Raw genomic sequence first — 16,046 nt, forward strand, 5'->3', positions numbered from 1 at the left:
TCACATAAATTCTAAGTGATCTACTTTCAACTTTTCCTAAAGATACAGTTTATCTAGTAATACCAGGCCCCTTAACTTCCCTCCTCCCTAAGATGTAGCAAATGAAAAATAAGTTCATTTAGTACAATGTGTCTTACAGCAGATCTAGACAAAAAGTTTTGTGAAGGTAGGAGAGACTTTATATGTTTCTAGAATAGACAGCATAAAAGTACACCAAAGTTCTACCATATAAGCTGTTTTCAAAAGACCCAGTTACTTTTTGTTGCTATTTTTTTCCCTTTCACATTTTCATGATGATAATTAGAAAAGATTCTGTTAAATGGGTGCCTACCTACAAAAAGTTGGCTGTTGAGTTGCAACCGAATATGGCCATCAGGTGGAGCAGCATGAAACTTTTGAGGAAGCTGATCTACTTGTAAGGATGCATCTTTGATGTTTCGTTCAGCCTTGACATAATGCCACTGGTTGTCATTTAAGGAAGTGAGAGACTGCACTGTAACTTCACTAGGTCCATTTCCAACATCGAATGAAAAAATCACTTCAGATGGGGCTATAAAGAGGACATCGATATTTAAGTAATTGCTTGCATTATTCCATAGTTATTTAGGTCATACAAACATTAAACAGCAGAACAAGCTATTTTCAGGCCTAGTCTACTATTTCCTCTGGCAGGATAAGATAATTTTTTGGGGAGGAAAAGTAGACCTTAGGAGTCCTATCTACAAAGCTCTTTCTTCACACTCACTGACACTGAGAACAATGATTTGCCAGCAAAGTGAAAGTCAAACTGGTTGCACCCCCCAGAGAGTATCGAAGTCAAGAAATAGTGAAATGTACTAGCTTTGTTATTTTTCATTTTGGATAAAAAAGATATACCCTACTTACGTGTTAATTGATTACCATTGTTAGCTAAATTTCAACCACCAAAATTAAAATTCATCAGGTTTTATCTTCTCTTTTTTTTTTTTTTCCTTATTTATTCACACAACTCATACAATTATCAGAGTACAAATTTTGATCTAGAAAGCAGCATTGACTAATAGGAAATATCTGTCCTAACACAGATTCAAGTCATTTTCAAAATCAGTAACACAACTTTTTGAAAAGAATAAATTGATTCCAATGTATGCACCATGTTTTGATTTCTTGCAAGATTTTCAAACTTTTCTGTCTAAAATGTCCATAGAGGTTGTTATGACATTGCAAGTAAAATAAATAAATAAATTAACATCAAAACTGATGCCTGTCAAGAATATTCACTAGTCTGCAATACTGCAGAATGAGATATGTGATGGTCTTCTCCTTGGTTTGGAAGGAAACTTAAGACAATCTAGTCCACCCCCTCTGCCCTGGGTAAGGACATCTTTCATTATGTGAAGGTGTTCAAAGCCCTGTATTACACAACTTTGAAGTCTTCCATTATTGAGACATCCACAACTTCTCTGGGGAACCTGTTCTGTTGTCTCACCACCATCATGAAAAAATTTCATCCTGATATCCAATCTAAATTTTTGTTCAGTCTAAAGCCATTGCTCCTTGCCCTACCACTACAGGTTCTCCTAAAAGGCCTTTCTCCATCTTTATTATAAGCCTTGTTTATATATTGAGAAATCTCAATAAAGTCTCATATATTTTTTTTAAATGTAACCATATTCACACAATACGCTTCAGCTTATATGTTGAAGTCAACCGCGTCGTTCCCTAAGCAACATTTGCATGATAATTTGCCTAGAAAAGCATCTTGTTGTTCAGATGGGGAATATGCCAGAAATAAAAAATCTGGAAGTTATGAACTGCTCAATTAACATACTAAAGGATAAACACATATGAAGAGATCCCTAAACATGAGATTACCAGCATTTTAAATTATTACTAGAAAAAAAGACTGGAGGATGAGAAGTCTCCATGAACTGGAACCATTAAAGGTTCCAATTCATGTCATTAGACTTTCAGAGAAAAGCAAGATGGTTAGAAGTGATCAGAGGACATGAAAGACCTTCAAACATGTTATCAAACATTAATTTACAAAATAATACATTTTTTAAAAATCACAGTGAAATTGTGAAATACTTGCATTTTCTTTCCAGTTTTAAAAGATACATTAGAAATTTTAGAAAATTTACATCCACTTTGGCCAATCTTTAGACTGAATAATGCCATATGCTTGTTACCTCCAAATCTGCTCCAAATCTGATTATTATAAAGTATTTTTCTATAACAGTTTAATCTGAGAGAAAAAAATATACACAACATTTGATTTTTCAAATAAAATAAGACATAATGTGCAGTTGAGTTTTAAACAGAACTCCTTTTGTAGTAAGTGATCTCTTCCGCTTAAAAATCAACAGTGTTGTATACAATAATAAGAAATAATGGTTGCCTAAAATCTTGTCATCATTAAAATGAATTTTTGGATAATTTGTGTCATTTGATAAAGTTGAGAGCTCAGTCTCCCTGTACTGAAGGGTTAAAAAAAAAAATAACAAAAACAAAACAGTAGGAGAACAAAAGCTACAGAAACTCCATGTGACTAGGTAAAGAGAATTTCTGCTGAATGTTACCTTCTGTAGGGAGGTCTTTGTAATCCTCCGGATACTGTTGGAGTGAAGCCTGAAAACACAAATTCTGCTTTGAACTCACTGAATGTGCCTATTAAATAGCATATCAGAATGACAGATCTGATAAATAATGTGACTGATGAGATTTTAAAGGTAAGAAAACACATATAGCTTTTGAAATAACCAATGAAATAATGAATTATGTTATTAACACTAAAGAGTAATGTAATCTTGAAAAACAGAACCAGTCCCAGAAGTTGCAAAGATGGAGTTTTAAAGAGCTATGATGACCCTACTAGCATCTGGTGGACTGTCTGAAGACTGACCAGAATATGTCAGAAAAAGAGATAAATATAATCAGTTTATATTTTGTATTTAAATCAACTCTGGTTAAAACAATAGTACTGCAAGTTTAGAAGGAATTTGGCAATTATGAGCCCAGTGGTCAAACCACCTGCAGAAGGTGTGACACAGGATGTAGAGAGATGCTGACTGAGTTCTGAAATTTGTCCTCTTGTAATGAAAGACCACGACAAAGAACATTTTCATCATTTTCTTGGTAGCATGAGAAAGCTCTGTCCTGGAGCTCTTTTAATGAATAAATACTTTGTGGTCCTTACCTAACTTGGTGTTAGACAAAAAAAAAAAAAAAAAAAAATCCAGACATTGCAGGGACTCTTGAAGCTAATGAATTCAAACATAGGCAAAGCACAGGTACAGACTGGCAAAGTGGAGTGGAAGATGCAGTTGATAGTGATCATGGAGTGTGATCAGTGACTAGCTGTAGCTAAAATGACTAACAGAAAGCACAGCCAACAAGAACTACTTAGAGTACCAAGACACATACATTATATGCAGTAACATAAAGTAATTACCAAGTAATATGCTACAGAATACAATAATTAAGTACTTTCCCTAGAAAAAAAAATATGAATCCACTCATCCTGGACAATAAGTAGTGAACTTGAGCAGAAGGGGGCCTATCGCAGCTTCATACTCAGAACTCTTCAGAACTATTTCCAATAGTTCTTTCCTCAGAAGGCCCTCTAAATTACTACATAATTGTGCTCCTACTTTAAAATTCTGTTTATCTTTTTGTATTTAAATTGGAAATAATCCTTCAGTGAGCACTCGGAAAAAATAAAATAGAAACTTAGACTTCTGGCTAGAAGATATAATTTGCAGTCATATAACTATTTAATACACTGTACTGTGAAAACTTTCAGAGTTGAATTATCCTTTATGGCTTTGAAACAGTCTGCAGAACATTACAGTACCTCAGAAGAAAAGTCAAAACCTCAAGGTTTTATTTTATTTTTATATTTGCTTACAATAAATAAATAAATAAAAATAATCATATCTTGTCTAAGACTATTTAGTTTTCTGTGTTTAAAATATGATTAGGATAAATAACTATATTTTTGCAACAGCTTTTTATGTCACGTATGCACTGCAGTGTTTATAGATGTTCATAAAACCAAACAGCTTTAAACTTCACCTTTCCTAATAAGCTTGATCTGGCACTTTTGCCTTGGTAAAGTTAGTCTTAATTGTCTACAGACTATTATAGCATAAATAAAAGCATTGGATATAAAGTTTGAGAACAATCAAAAAATAAAATGCTAAGAAAAATCTCAGTGTTATCTAGTATTGTATGCCAAATATTAATCATATAATTTCTAACATCTTCATCTTAAACATGTAACCCGACATTTTCATTATCGTTATTTATTATTACATGAATCAAAGCCATTGATTTATGTAGAAACATAAATAGCATATGAAGTGTGGGTTGTTGATTTACATTCAAATCTACTGCAAAGGAGTATATAATGAAATTTAAATGATACTATACAATATGATATGTAATATATAATATGATATCAAGGTGATTAATGTGTTTGTTTGTTTGTTAAGGTAGTTGTGATAAGATAATGTATTATGAATTACTGAACGATATTACCCTTAGTATAAATACACAATTCTGGCTCCAGAACAAACAATCCTACCTATCAAAAAATAATAAGTATACCTATTCAACAATTCATGATATTTTCTGGAAGTGAAGAAATATCTGAATTTGTCCACTGTAATAATGGACAAATTCAGCCTTTCTCTTATGTTAGTCACAAGCCATACAGAGAAAAAAAATATATATATACAAGTATTCTTATATACAAAAACACAAGTTTGTGCAACTGAAGGATGTGTATGAATGAATGGGACCAGTGACATGAGCTTCTCTGCATATTATTATCATGAAGAAATAGTGATGGTCTTCTGCCAACTGCATAGATGAATTTAGTTCTCAGAAATAGTCCTGTAATGTTTCTGTAATTTAATGGTTTATTTTGAGATAGGAAAACAGGTTGCTATGAAACAATATTATAATTGTTTCAGAGAAGTAGTGACCCATTGGCTTCAGATTCACTGAAGTGGTGACCTAACACATTTTCTGTATTCGTTGGCACTGAGGTTATTATGTTACTGTGTTTTCACCTGTTCACAAAATTTAACAGGTTTATCACACTCCTTATAAACCTGGTAAAGACACTACTGAAAACAGAGTACCTTTTGAATACAGCCTGAGACAACAAAAAAACAAATTGAGAAAGCATTCTACACAATATTCCATAGTTCACCTGTCAACAGAACAACGCAGTAAGTGCTTTTCTGTTTGTTTAAATAATGTGAAACATTATAATTGGAAAAAAATGCAAGAAAAATATTTTATTTTTTTAATAAAGATGCACTAGTGTTTCTAAAATTATATTTTTATGATATAAAATACATGTACCTATTTATGTATACACCAGAAAATTATCAATGTATTTGTACAAAATAAGGAAATGTCCAATGTCAACTTTTACAAAGAAGTCTCAGAAGCACCTGTCAACTATAAAACTTTTTAAATGATCTGTAATTTCAAATAAATCCAAAATATTTTGAAACAATAATTATTCATTTTAAATAGTCTCCCTTTTAATAATGAACAATATAAGACTAAAAAAACATTGAGACAACTAAGGTAAATTCTACACGAGTCATGTTACTGAATTCAATGATACAACTTAATTTTCTCTTGTAAAAAAAAATATCTATGTGCTAAAATCTAAGTTTTTAGATATGTATGAAGGAAATCATAATGATAAAAAGATTGCTGATATTGAATTTGGGAAAAGATATAACAAAGTTAGGGTAATATGCTATAGATGGTCTGACTCACACATTGTGACTGAATGAATCTCGCAACAGCCACATGTAGTGCCTGGCTGTGAGGGATGTAAAGTAGGAACTGATTGAGCAGTAACAGGCTGATTGCTGAGATTAAGAATGCTCTGGGGCTGAAATTATCTTTGAATATATATTTGTATAATTAAATCTAATTCCAGTGCTGGGATTTTGAGAAGAATGATAAAGCTACCAAAGTAATAACTGTAATAAAAATAGAGAATATACTTTTAAATATTCCTCCTATTAGTTAACTCTAACATAGTCCTACTGAAAACTAAAATAATAATAGTAATAGTTAATGATATTAATGTTAATAATAATAATACAATGCAGTGGTGTTACTTACAGTATAACTCTATCCTTATGAAGTCTTGAATTCCCAGATTTTCTAAAAACACTCCTGAAGAAGCGGTAGTTTTAAAGAAAAATGATACATCTGCACTGAGTTCTCCATGGAGGGTGGGGAAATGCAGGTAAGATGTCTCTGTGTTGAACGATGCTGAATTCCAAAATGCTCCTGTTTGTCAAAATACATGTTAAAGTCAAAATACAATGTTGTCTAATATTGCTAGTATAAGTTTTGTAACAAACTAAGCAAAGGAAAGTACTACAAGGGATTTTCAGTGTTAAGAGCACCTGAGTTCCACAGAGGCTTCATGTTTAGTTGGTAATACAAAAAAATGGGATCCCCACAAAAGATTTATTCAGTATGAGAAGTTGTCCTCGTTTCAATGGGTATATAGCTGATTTTCTTCTAAGTAGCTGGTATGGTGCTACGTTTTAGATTTAGGATGAGAATAATGTTGATAACACACTGACATTTTAGTTGTTGATATGTTATAAACTAAGTCGAGGGCTTTGTAGCTTCTCATCAGCAAGCAGGCTGATGATACACAAGAAGCTGGGATGTGACAGAACAAGGACAGCTGACCCACACTAGCCAACAGGATATTCTGTACCATATGAATACATGTGGAACAATAAAACTGTATGGGCTGGCAGGGAAGGGAGCAGCTACTTCTTGGGAGTCTGGCTGGGCATTGGTCAGATAGTGGTCATCAATTGCATTGTACATCACTTGCTTTGATATTATTATTGTTCTTCCTCTTATTGTTGTCATTCTTTTATATTACTACTACTACTACGAATACAATCATAGTAAAAATAATTTATCTTCCTTTTCCATGCTAATAAAATGTCTTTATCTCAATTAAAAATTTCACTTTTTTTTTTTTTCTTTTTTTTTTTTTCTTTGATTCTCTTCGCAGTCCTACTGGTGTGGGGAGTGAGTGAATGGCTGCGTGCTGCTTAGCTGCCTGAAGGTTTAAACCACAGCAGAGGTTAAAAAGCTCTGCTCCAACAATAAAACTCAGTTAATAGGATATGAAATGTCTGGAATCTCAACTAGATTGTCCAGATAGAGCCTGATGTATTCTTTTGGGGAACAGATACAGCAACTTTGAACAAAGTACTATACCTTTTTGTATAAATTTTGTTTATATAAAATTTATATAATAATATATAAATATATATTATAAATATATATATATAAATATATATAATAATATATAAATTTTATATAAACAAAATTTTATATTTATATATAAATTTTGTTTGTATAAATTCCAGTACCTCGAAAAGCTATGGAGATTTCCCTGGGTAATACTGAAAGGAATTTAAAGGAATAATCAGGCATAGTCAACATGGGGTCATGAAGGGAAAGCCTTTGACCTCCTTCTATGATAAGGTCACCCATTTGGTGGATAAGGGGATGGTGGTGGATGTAATCTTTCTGAATTTTAGTAAGGTCTTTGAATCCATCCCTTACAGTATCTTTCTGAGCAAACAATCCAACTGTGAGGTGAACAAGTACATGCTACATTGAGTGATGAATTGGCTGAATAACCTGGGTGCAGGAGTTGAATGGATCTTTAACAAGTTTAGTGATCTGAACCCCCACTAAACTGGGGGGTTCTCTTGACTCTCTTGAGGGACAAGTGGCCTTGTAGAAGGATCTAAGTAGACTGCAAATTTGTGCAGTCACCAATAGCATGAAATTCAGCAAACAGAAATGCTGCATTCTGCACAAGGGACAGAGCAATGCCAATCAGAAGTACATATTCAGAGAAATTTGGCTAGGAAACCAGTAAGGATTCTAAGGGTGCTGGTTGACAGAAAGACTGACATGAGCCAGCAGTGTGCCCTGGATAAATGATGTTTTGGGATGCATTAACTACAGCATAGCCATCTGGTCAAAAGAGACTATTTTCCCACTATATTTAAAATAAGTGAGGCCTCACCTTAAATATTGTGTGGAGTTCTGGGCTTCAAAATATTAAAAGTATATTGAGGTATGTGAAAATACCAGAGGAAAGCAACAAAGCTGGTTACAGGGCTGTAAGGCTATGGATACTTGGGCTGCCAAATTTGGAGAAAAAGAGGTTAAGAGGTAACCTCACTGCTTTTTACAGCTTCCTGGGGAGGACAAATAGAGAGAGAGGCGCCATTCTCCTCTCCCTGGTAAATAATGATAGGATGTGTAGGTATGGCAAATAGTTGTATTGTGAGAGGCTCAAGCTGGGTATGAGGAAAAATTTCTTTACCATGAGGGTGGCCAAATGCTGGAACAGGTTTCCTAGCAAGGTGGTTGATGCACCATGCCTCTCAATGTTCAAGAGGCATTTGGATAATGCCCTAAATAATAGGATTTAACTTTTGGTTAGCCCTGGAGTGGTCAGGCATTTGGACCAGATGATCTTCAGAAGTCCCTTCCACCTGAACTATTCTAATTCTAATACTCATTCTAAATTATTACTGTGAGAGTCATTAAGTGCATTTCTCACATAAAGAGGAAAGGAGTTGTGCCATTGTTGCACTCCAGTCAAGTTTTGCCAGATATCGTAAAGAAGATAAGATACAGCTCCTAGTAATTCCCATAGAAGGAAATAAATATTTAAATTCTGCTAACATATCTTCTTTAATTGACTACAGTTTAAAAATTCATATGAATTCTTATTTACATGATAAATCCCATATAAACTTTACTCAAAATGTTACAAGATATTTACCTGGTTTTATATTTCCTTAAATTCATGTTTAATTATAATTTGTTGCATTTTATCTTCATTAATAAAAAGCTTATATAAAATCTCTAATAGCATTCTCTTATAATAAGAACATAATCTGCATTTATGCTGTTCAACTAGAAGTACCTTGTTATTGCTGCTGAATTCTTCCAGGTGTATCTGTATTTCTTTACTAATCTATATTGTTTTTTAAATAAAATGAGGTATTCAATGACTTCTTATGTAATTGAACAAGGACTGTGCACATTCTCCTGATAATACTGTAATCTGATTCTAAATCTTATGCTCAACTATGTTTTTTGCTTCAGGCACTCTGTTTTTAGAAATAAAATAAAATAAAATAAAATAAAATAAAATAAAATAAAATAAAATAAAATAAAATAAAATAAAATAAAATAAAATAAAATAAAATAAAATAAAAGTGTGTATGTGTGTGTGTGGGGAGAAATTTACAAGTTTCTCTCACCTACAAAACCAAACAAAGACCTGAACCACATACCACAGCAAAATCGAAGTCCATTCCCTCATCCTTCCTGACCTGATAGTTTTAATCAGAATTCAGATCCCTCACCTAGAAAACTATCATGGCAGGATATTTATATATATTCTAGTAATTTCTTGCTGTGACACTTGCCACCTGAGACTACTGCCAGCCATCAAAAGTTAGCATCAGGACAATTTTTACATGGTAGGCCAGAGCCATGAACAGGTGGCTGAGGCTGGGGGAGAAAAACATGTCTTTGCTCTTTTGTGCTGTTTGATGGGTTACTTGGTGTCACTGCAGAAGGAAGCCTATCATTCTATGCAAAGTGTCATTAGCTGAAGGAAGCACCTTAACATCTTAGGATCAATTTTAAAACTGTTCTCAGCTGTTCCAGGTCACAGCTCCCACAGAGCCAACTTCACCACAATTACGACTCAAGTATGTAACAGTTATTTAGAAAACAATGAGCTGGCTGTTACTAGTAATTCAAGTACAATAGGAAGTTTAATAATACTAATTTATACAAAACTGGTAAAACATTGCTAGTAATTAGAAGAGAGAGAACAGCAGCAGAAACAGTGAAGTAATAATACAATCAGCTTCAATGAAGCATTTGAATTATCTTAGTAAATCAGAATGGATTCCTTGGGAGAGTACAGCTTCACTGTTTCAAAAGCATTACAAGTATACAGCAAAGTAAAGAATAGATGGGCTACTCAAGAGTGGTTTTTTTTGTTTGTTTTTGTTTTTTTTTGTATGGGCAGAGACCTCCTTAGGTCTCTTCCAGTCAGAATTTAGCCGTGGTTCTGTATCATAATCCCGTGATTGCACAGTTCTATGACAGACAACAAATGTAAACTATTCACAGCTGAGTGACAAGAGATGTGAAAAGGAAGCACCCAACAGGTTTTTCTTGTTGTTGTTGTTTTGCTTTTTTTTTTTTTTCTTCCCCCATGTCTAACAAATTTTCATAAGAAAATTAGAAAGCACTGCTGTAGCACACATCTGTTAATAACTCTTCCTAATTACTCTGACAAGTCAGAGGAATGGAATCAAAGACATAAAAATAAATATTTGTTAACCTGTATTTATATATTTATGCAGTCTCCTAACTGAGCCTAAAAGTGCAGATTTTTACTGGTGTTCATTTATTTTTATTATTTTTTCTGGTGTTAATTTCATTTTATTAGTAGAAGCTAAAAATAAATTGGGAAAAAAAAAAAGATGAAAGACAAATATCAGACAACAAATAAAACAATAACTGATAATAATATGAGACTATATTAAAGAAGAGACCCACAGGATAACATTTGATGCAAAGAACTATAAAAACTATACTAACCATGCCAGTTTTCTAGCTACTAAAAGAATTGGGTAAAATTTAGTTTTTTGTTTTTTGTTTTTGTTTTTTCTTTTTTTAGTCAAAAGCCATCATTATTTAGCAAAACTCTGTAGTTGTTACTTACGGTCACCACGGCAAAGCAAAGGCCCTAGTCTGTAAGCTGCTTCAGAATTTGGTCTGTCAGTATCTGTAATCACAATTTCTGTTACTGGTAGATGTTCCTTGTAGGAAAGGAACCCAGTATCATTAGTCCTGGAAAGATAACATGAAAGCCACATTTCTGTCATGTGTTTCTGATAAACATTTTGTTATCATTGCTGGGGAAAAATAAATAATTACATTCTGAAAATATCTGTGTAAGTATGAAGGTAACAGAAGCATATGTGAATAAAAAAAATATGCTTTGGTATTAATCTCATGATTATTTGACAGGACTGAAAAAAAAATCATGAAAAGTGGGCAGGTTTATGATTGTGCATTTGACACAAATGGGTATGAATGAATCTGGGTGCATAAAACAACATCATGTCATTACGCCCATGTCATTAATTTTGTTACTTGTATCTAAAATGGCCTGTGTCTTCATCATTGAATAATGTAACTAAAGAGAAAGTCAAACAGAAAAATACAGTGTCATTCTGAGCGTACATGAAAAGAAGCATCTACTTTAAATAAGTATTTTACAGGAAAGGAAAAATATAGCCTAATATTCTGAGCACACACAGAGTACTTCTAATCTTAGAATTCATTGTTTAAAATCTTTGTTAATTTAGTGTAAGAACTGAACTATTAAGTTTCAGAAAACACCAGTTCTGACCCTATAATTTCTTCCTGTGAAACCATGGAAATATTCAGTCCATTCTGGAAAATTCATTCAATTCATGTCCATTCAATTAATGTCTAACTGAATCATCCCTTAAAGCACAACAATTCAGAGATAATGATATGAATTCAGAGAGGGGAGGCCATCTGGAATTCACTCTGCTCAGAGGTTAAACACAAGACAAACAACTCAGCAAGCACTGGGTGCCAAGCAAACTTGCAAACATCTCTGGGAACACGGCTAGGCTTTGCAAAGCACTCTCTCAGCACTCTGTGCACTAGAGCTGAGAGAATGGGAAAAAATTCCTTCCTCAGCTGAATGAAATTTGTGTGTGTGTGTGTGTGTGTGTACAATTTTTGCTCATCTGTTTTGTAACAGAGTGTACAGATAGCTGCAATTTTTCAAGAAGCATTTTTTTTAATTATTTTTTCTTAAGTGAGGAATGCAAAACATTTGAAAGTAATATTTATGTTAACTTTTGATGAAGTAAGATATTGCACATTTCTAATTAGAACATTAAAAAAAAAAAAAAAAAAAAGTTTGCTTCACTAAAACTAAGCTAAAGGAGAATTGAATAGAAATTAGCCTGCCTGCATTTTTGTAGATTTGCAGAAACATATATACACACGTTTATATATATATATAATATTTGATTGGAGATTTTTATAAATACTTTGATTACCCAGACAAGGACTTTCAGATCTAAACCCATATCCAATTTATGAAATAAGTTAGATTTCACTGTGAGCATAGGATATAAAAAACATGTTTTCAAAACCACAATATATGTAACTCTGTTTCTGTGTGCTCAGAAAGCATCTCTAACAAAACTTTTGCCTACTTTTTCTCGTCTATCATCAGAATTGAAGCAACTGATTAAAATCTGTAGTAGTCCCTGGGGAGGCAAATGTAACATTAAGAACAACTACCAAAGTAAGTGTAAATACCATAACATTGGTTAATATACCATACCATAAAATTCGTAACATTGGATTTACAGGGATAAGTTACCTCTTAAAGTGAAAATTAAAGCAACAAGTGTGGATACATACAGAAACATAAAACAGGACACATTCTATTTTCAATTTATATTTTCAATTCACTTATCAACAACTTTTTGATTCACTTACCAACATACACTAATTACCTTGATTTGTACTTATGTCATCCTTTAACTACTATATTCATAAGTATGTTAACATTGTAAATTAATCTATGTATACGAGTATTTACTAAGTGAGTGAAAATAATGAGCAAGAATATATTGCATATGCTAATAAATATTCAAAAGCCTGTCTCAAAATATATTAATTTCTTAACACATTTTTGTTGTTAGAAATCAAAAATTGCTTGTGCTGCTGTGCAACACAGTAATAGGAAAAATTCTAGTGTTCTGGGTTTTTGTATAAGACCTTTATGAGAAGAATACAGCAGGTATGACTGTGAATTTTACTGTGGATGACAATTCTTTTCCCATGCAAACCTACAGAAACTTCTGGAACTTGTAAGTTAATTGTTCTTTGACTAACTCTTCATTGTATTTTCATTTTTGTATTTGCTCATGATAATAGGATCATTTTCCAAACAAGTTCACTAGCTGTTCATTTAAAGGAAAGCTAGAGGAGAAAATGCACATTGTATACATATGTGTACATATACAGATGAATACATGAAGCTTCCCATGTACCTTCTTAATGTTTTCTATCTGCAGATGTCGATACATTTATTAATGTGCACATATTAGCTTACTCATTGAATAAGACTTATAAATGTTAGATATGCTTTAAAAGTTTAAAGACATAAAAGTTTATTCAATGGAAAATATTTTATTTGAAAAGTATCAGCCTGCTTTATACTGTCCTAGAATTGCTATTAAAAAAGCTGGATCTGGTACACTGATAATCTGAAGTTTAAAGCCAGGTTCAAATTTGACATCATGATAAGGACTTTTCTGTGATATTGCTTATTTTAATAGGACCATAAATAACATTAGATGAATTTCAAATACAAGTGGAACATCTACGTTATACAGAAACTTCCATTCACTTACAATAGGTAGTATAATGTATAAATAAATAAATTGTGCTGATAACAAGGGTGTCCAATTTTAATAATAATAAAAATTTAAAAGCCTAAACTTAAATGTAGAGTTAAAAAATTATGCTTAAAATTTCCTAGAAATTGTAACAACTCCCTCCCCCCCCCCCCATACCTTTAAGATTGGCTTTGATTATTTTTCCCATTCTAAAATACATAGCTGAAGTTATACTAAACACAAAAACTGATATCTTAAAATATAACATAAAATATTTTCTAAAACTAGAAAATCTCTGCATAAAATGAACTCCTCCTCCTACTCCTCCCCCTACTCCCTGAAATTCAGATTGAAAGAATTAACAGTAACACTTAATATATGTAGCAATATTTTTTAAGACAGTGCTCTATATCTCAAAAAAAAAAAAAAAAAAAAAAAAAAAAAGAACAGGTGTCACTATACTAATTTATACTTACAGCATTTTTGGTATTAAGAATCTGCTAAGGTTTTTATTTCTTTATTTATATTCCAAGACAATATATTGTGAATAAACAATGATAATAATAAAAATAATCACCATTCATTTCTGTCAGCATCGCAGTTGCAGTAATGCTGGGAGTCAATGCAGCTCCCCTCTATGCCACAAGCGCATTTCTGAACAGTAGGCGAGGAACCTCCCCAGTATGTCTGTGTTTCATTGGTCCTTCCAATCCACCAGCTCAATGGCAACCCATCTAAAAGGTAGGTTTGGGAAAATCAGTGCCCAGTCCTATCTTTGACTCTTCTTATTTTATTTTTTTTTATTTTTTTTAATACAAACAAGTTTCTAAAATATCCATAGAAAAATCATCCCTCAAATATAAAAACTTTAAACAGAAAAAAAAAAAAAAAAGTTATCACTGTCATTAGATAAGTAATTATTCATTGTAATACTTCATTATCAGGTATTAAATGACTGTCACAGGTATTTGCTTACATTAGTGGAAAAAGGAACTGATGGTTCCTAATATGATGGCTCAGCCAGCCATGATATTAGAATCATTTATCTTAAGCAGTCCATTTATAAAATGCATTTATAAATGGTACATGAAAAAGGAAATATCATCACCCTAGAAATCAAAGTAGTTTAAAGTCCCAAGTAAAGATCAATTCTAGATCATGGAAGTACCAGAAATAGAATCAGGAGAGTTACAGAAAAGCTTTACAGAGATGAATTCGTTCCACTGCTAAGAATACTGCAGAGTACTACTCGTATCTGTGATGCGCATTAAACAGGTGAATAGTACTATGTATTAATCAGAAATGCCCAAAAACAGACATTAATCACATATAGCAGATTCAGAATTTACATATTCAGAGACAGTAGAAATCATGTTAGTGACTAAACCTCATAAGCAAATTGATGTATCTGGTGAAGATTGGAGATGTTCCCCATCTTGATGTGTTACATCAAGCAAACACAGTGACAGAAAAAATATAAAGAACAGACAATGCCTAAAAGATATGAAGCAGAAAGACAAAAACATCTCAGGTAATAAAGAAGGCTGAAAGATGCCATGTCTTAAAGTCAGAGCATGAGAAGAAGTCAAGTACAGGTAAATTAAAGAGTTTCCTACAGAAATTTCCTTTTGCTGTTGTTGCAAACTCCAAGAAGCAGTCCCCACAAGCACAAGCAAGCTAGAATTTATCCTTCTTTCAACTTTACCTGCAACAATCACTACTTATTAAACCTTACTGTTAGATAAGACCTTTGTTATTTTGACAATCTCTTAGCTCACAAACATATTCACTACATTCATTACCACATAACTGTCAGTCCAGCAGGCCAAAAGAAGAATGCAAACAGTTTCTGGAAAAGTCAAACTTGCATAATGACATCAATGTCCAATATCAGTGTCTGTGTTTGCAAGCCATCAAAGGAGAAAGAAAACCTAGTGACAGGTTATAAATAATTTATCAGACAACATTTCAAAAATTTCCAACTAGAATTGTAAAAAACAGTACATTTCTGTTGTTACAACAGGATGCTTTAGCTTTACATTGTAGTTTTAAATTAATATTCCCAGCCTTTGGCTAGGGATATTGAAGTGTATTTAAAAGCTGGTCTCAGTTGTTTGCTCTTATGGAAGGGTGAGAAAGAGTATTTACTGAAATACTGCAAATTAATACAGATTAGTCCAGATCGTGATTCTTCTTCTATCTCTAAACATTGCCTAATCAAAATAAAGCTATTAGTAAAAAGGGTTAGAACTTTCTTCATAACAACTATATTAATATAATAACATGTAAGTTTTCTCATGACATAGTTTACAAATGCTATCTAGGCTGATTTAATATAATTTATTCTTAGTTAAGAATAGTCATATAAGAATTACTATCTGGGGACTGAATTACTATTACTGGGGCCTGCATGTCCCCAGAATATTTCATGTGATAATAATCAAAATTTTATTCAACAGGAACAGATGGCAAAGATTATAGATC

General features: G+C 32.6%; 1 protein-coding gene across 1 annotated transcript in view; it reads right to left on the reverse strand.

Moving 5' to 3' along the window:
• Nucleotides 1-16,046, reverse strand: part of CNTNAP4 (contactin associated protein family member 4) — a gene marked incomplete at both ends in the record, with an annotated part of 227,329 nt that overhangs the window by 27,182 nt on the left and 184,101 nt on the right. The window contains 4 exons of the mRNA XM_084304819.1: nt 332-550; nt 6,139-6,309; nt 10,829-10,956; nt 14,140-14,296. Of these exons, the coding sequence (XP_084160945.1) occupies nt 332-550; nt 6,139-6,309; nt 10,829-10,956; nt 14,140-14,296 (675 nt within the window). The remainder of the gene's footprint in view (nt 1-331; nt 551-6,138; nt 6,310-10,828; nt 10,957-14,139; nt 14,297-16,046) is intronic.

This window comes from Netta rufina, assembly GCF_964035555.1.
Source record: "Netta rufina genome assembly, chromosome: Z".
NCBI classification, from domain to species: Eukaryota; Metazoa; Chordata; class Aves; order Anseriformes; family Anatidae; genus Netta; species Netta rufina.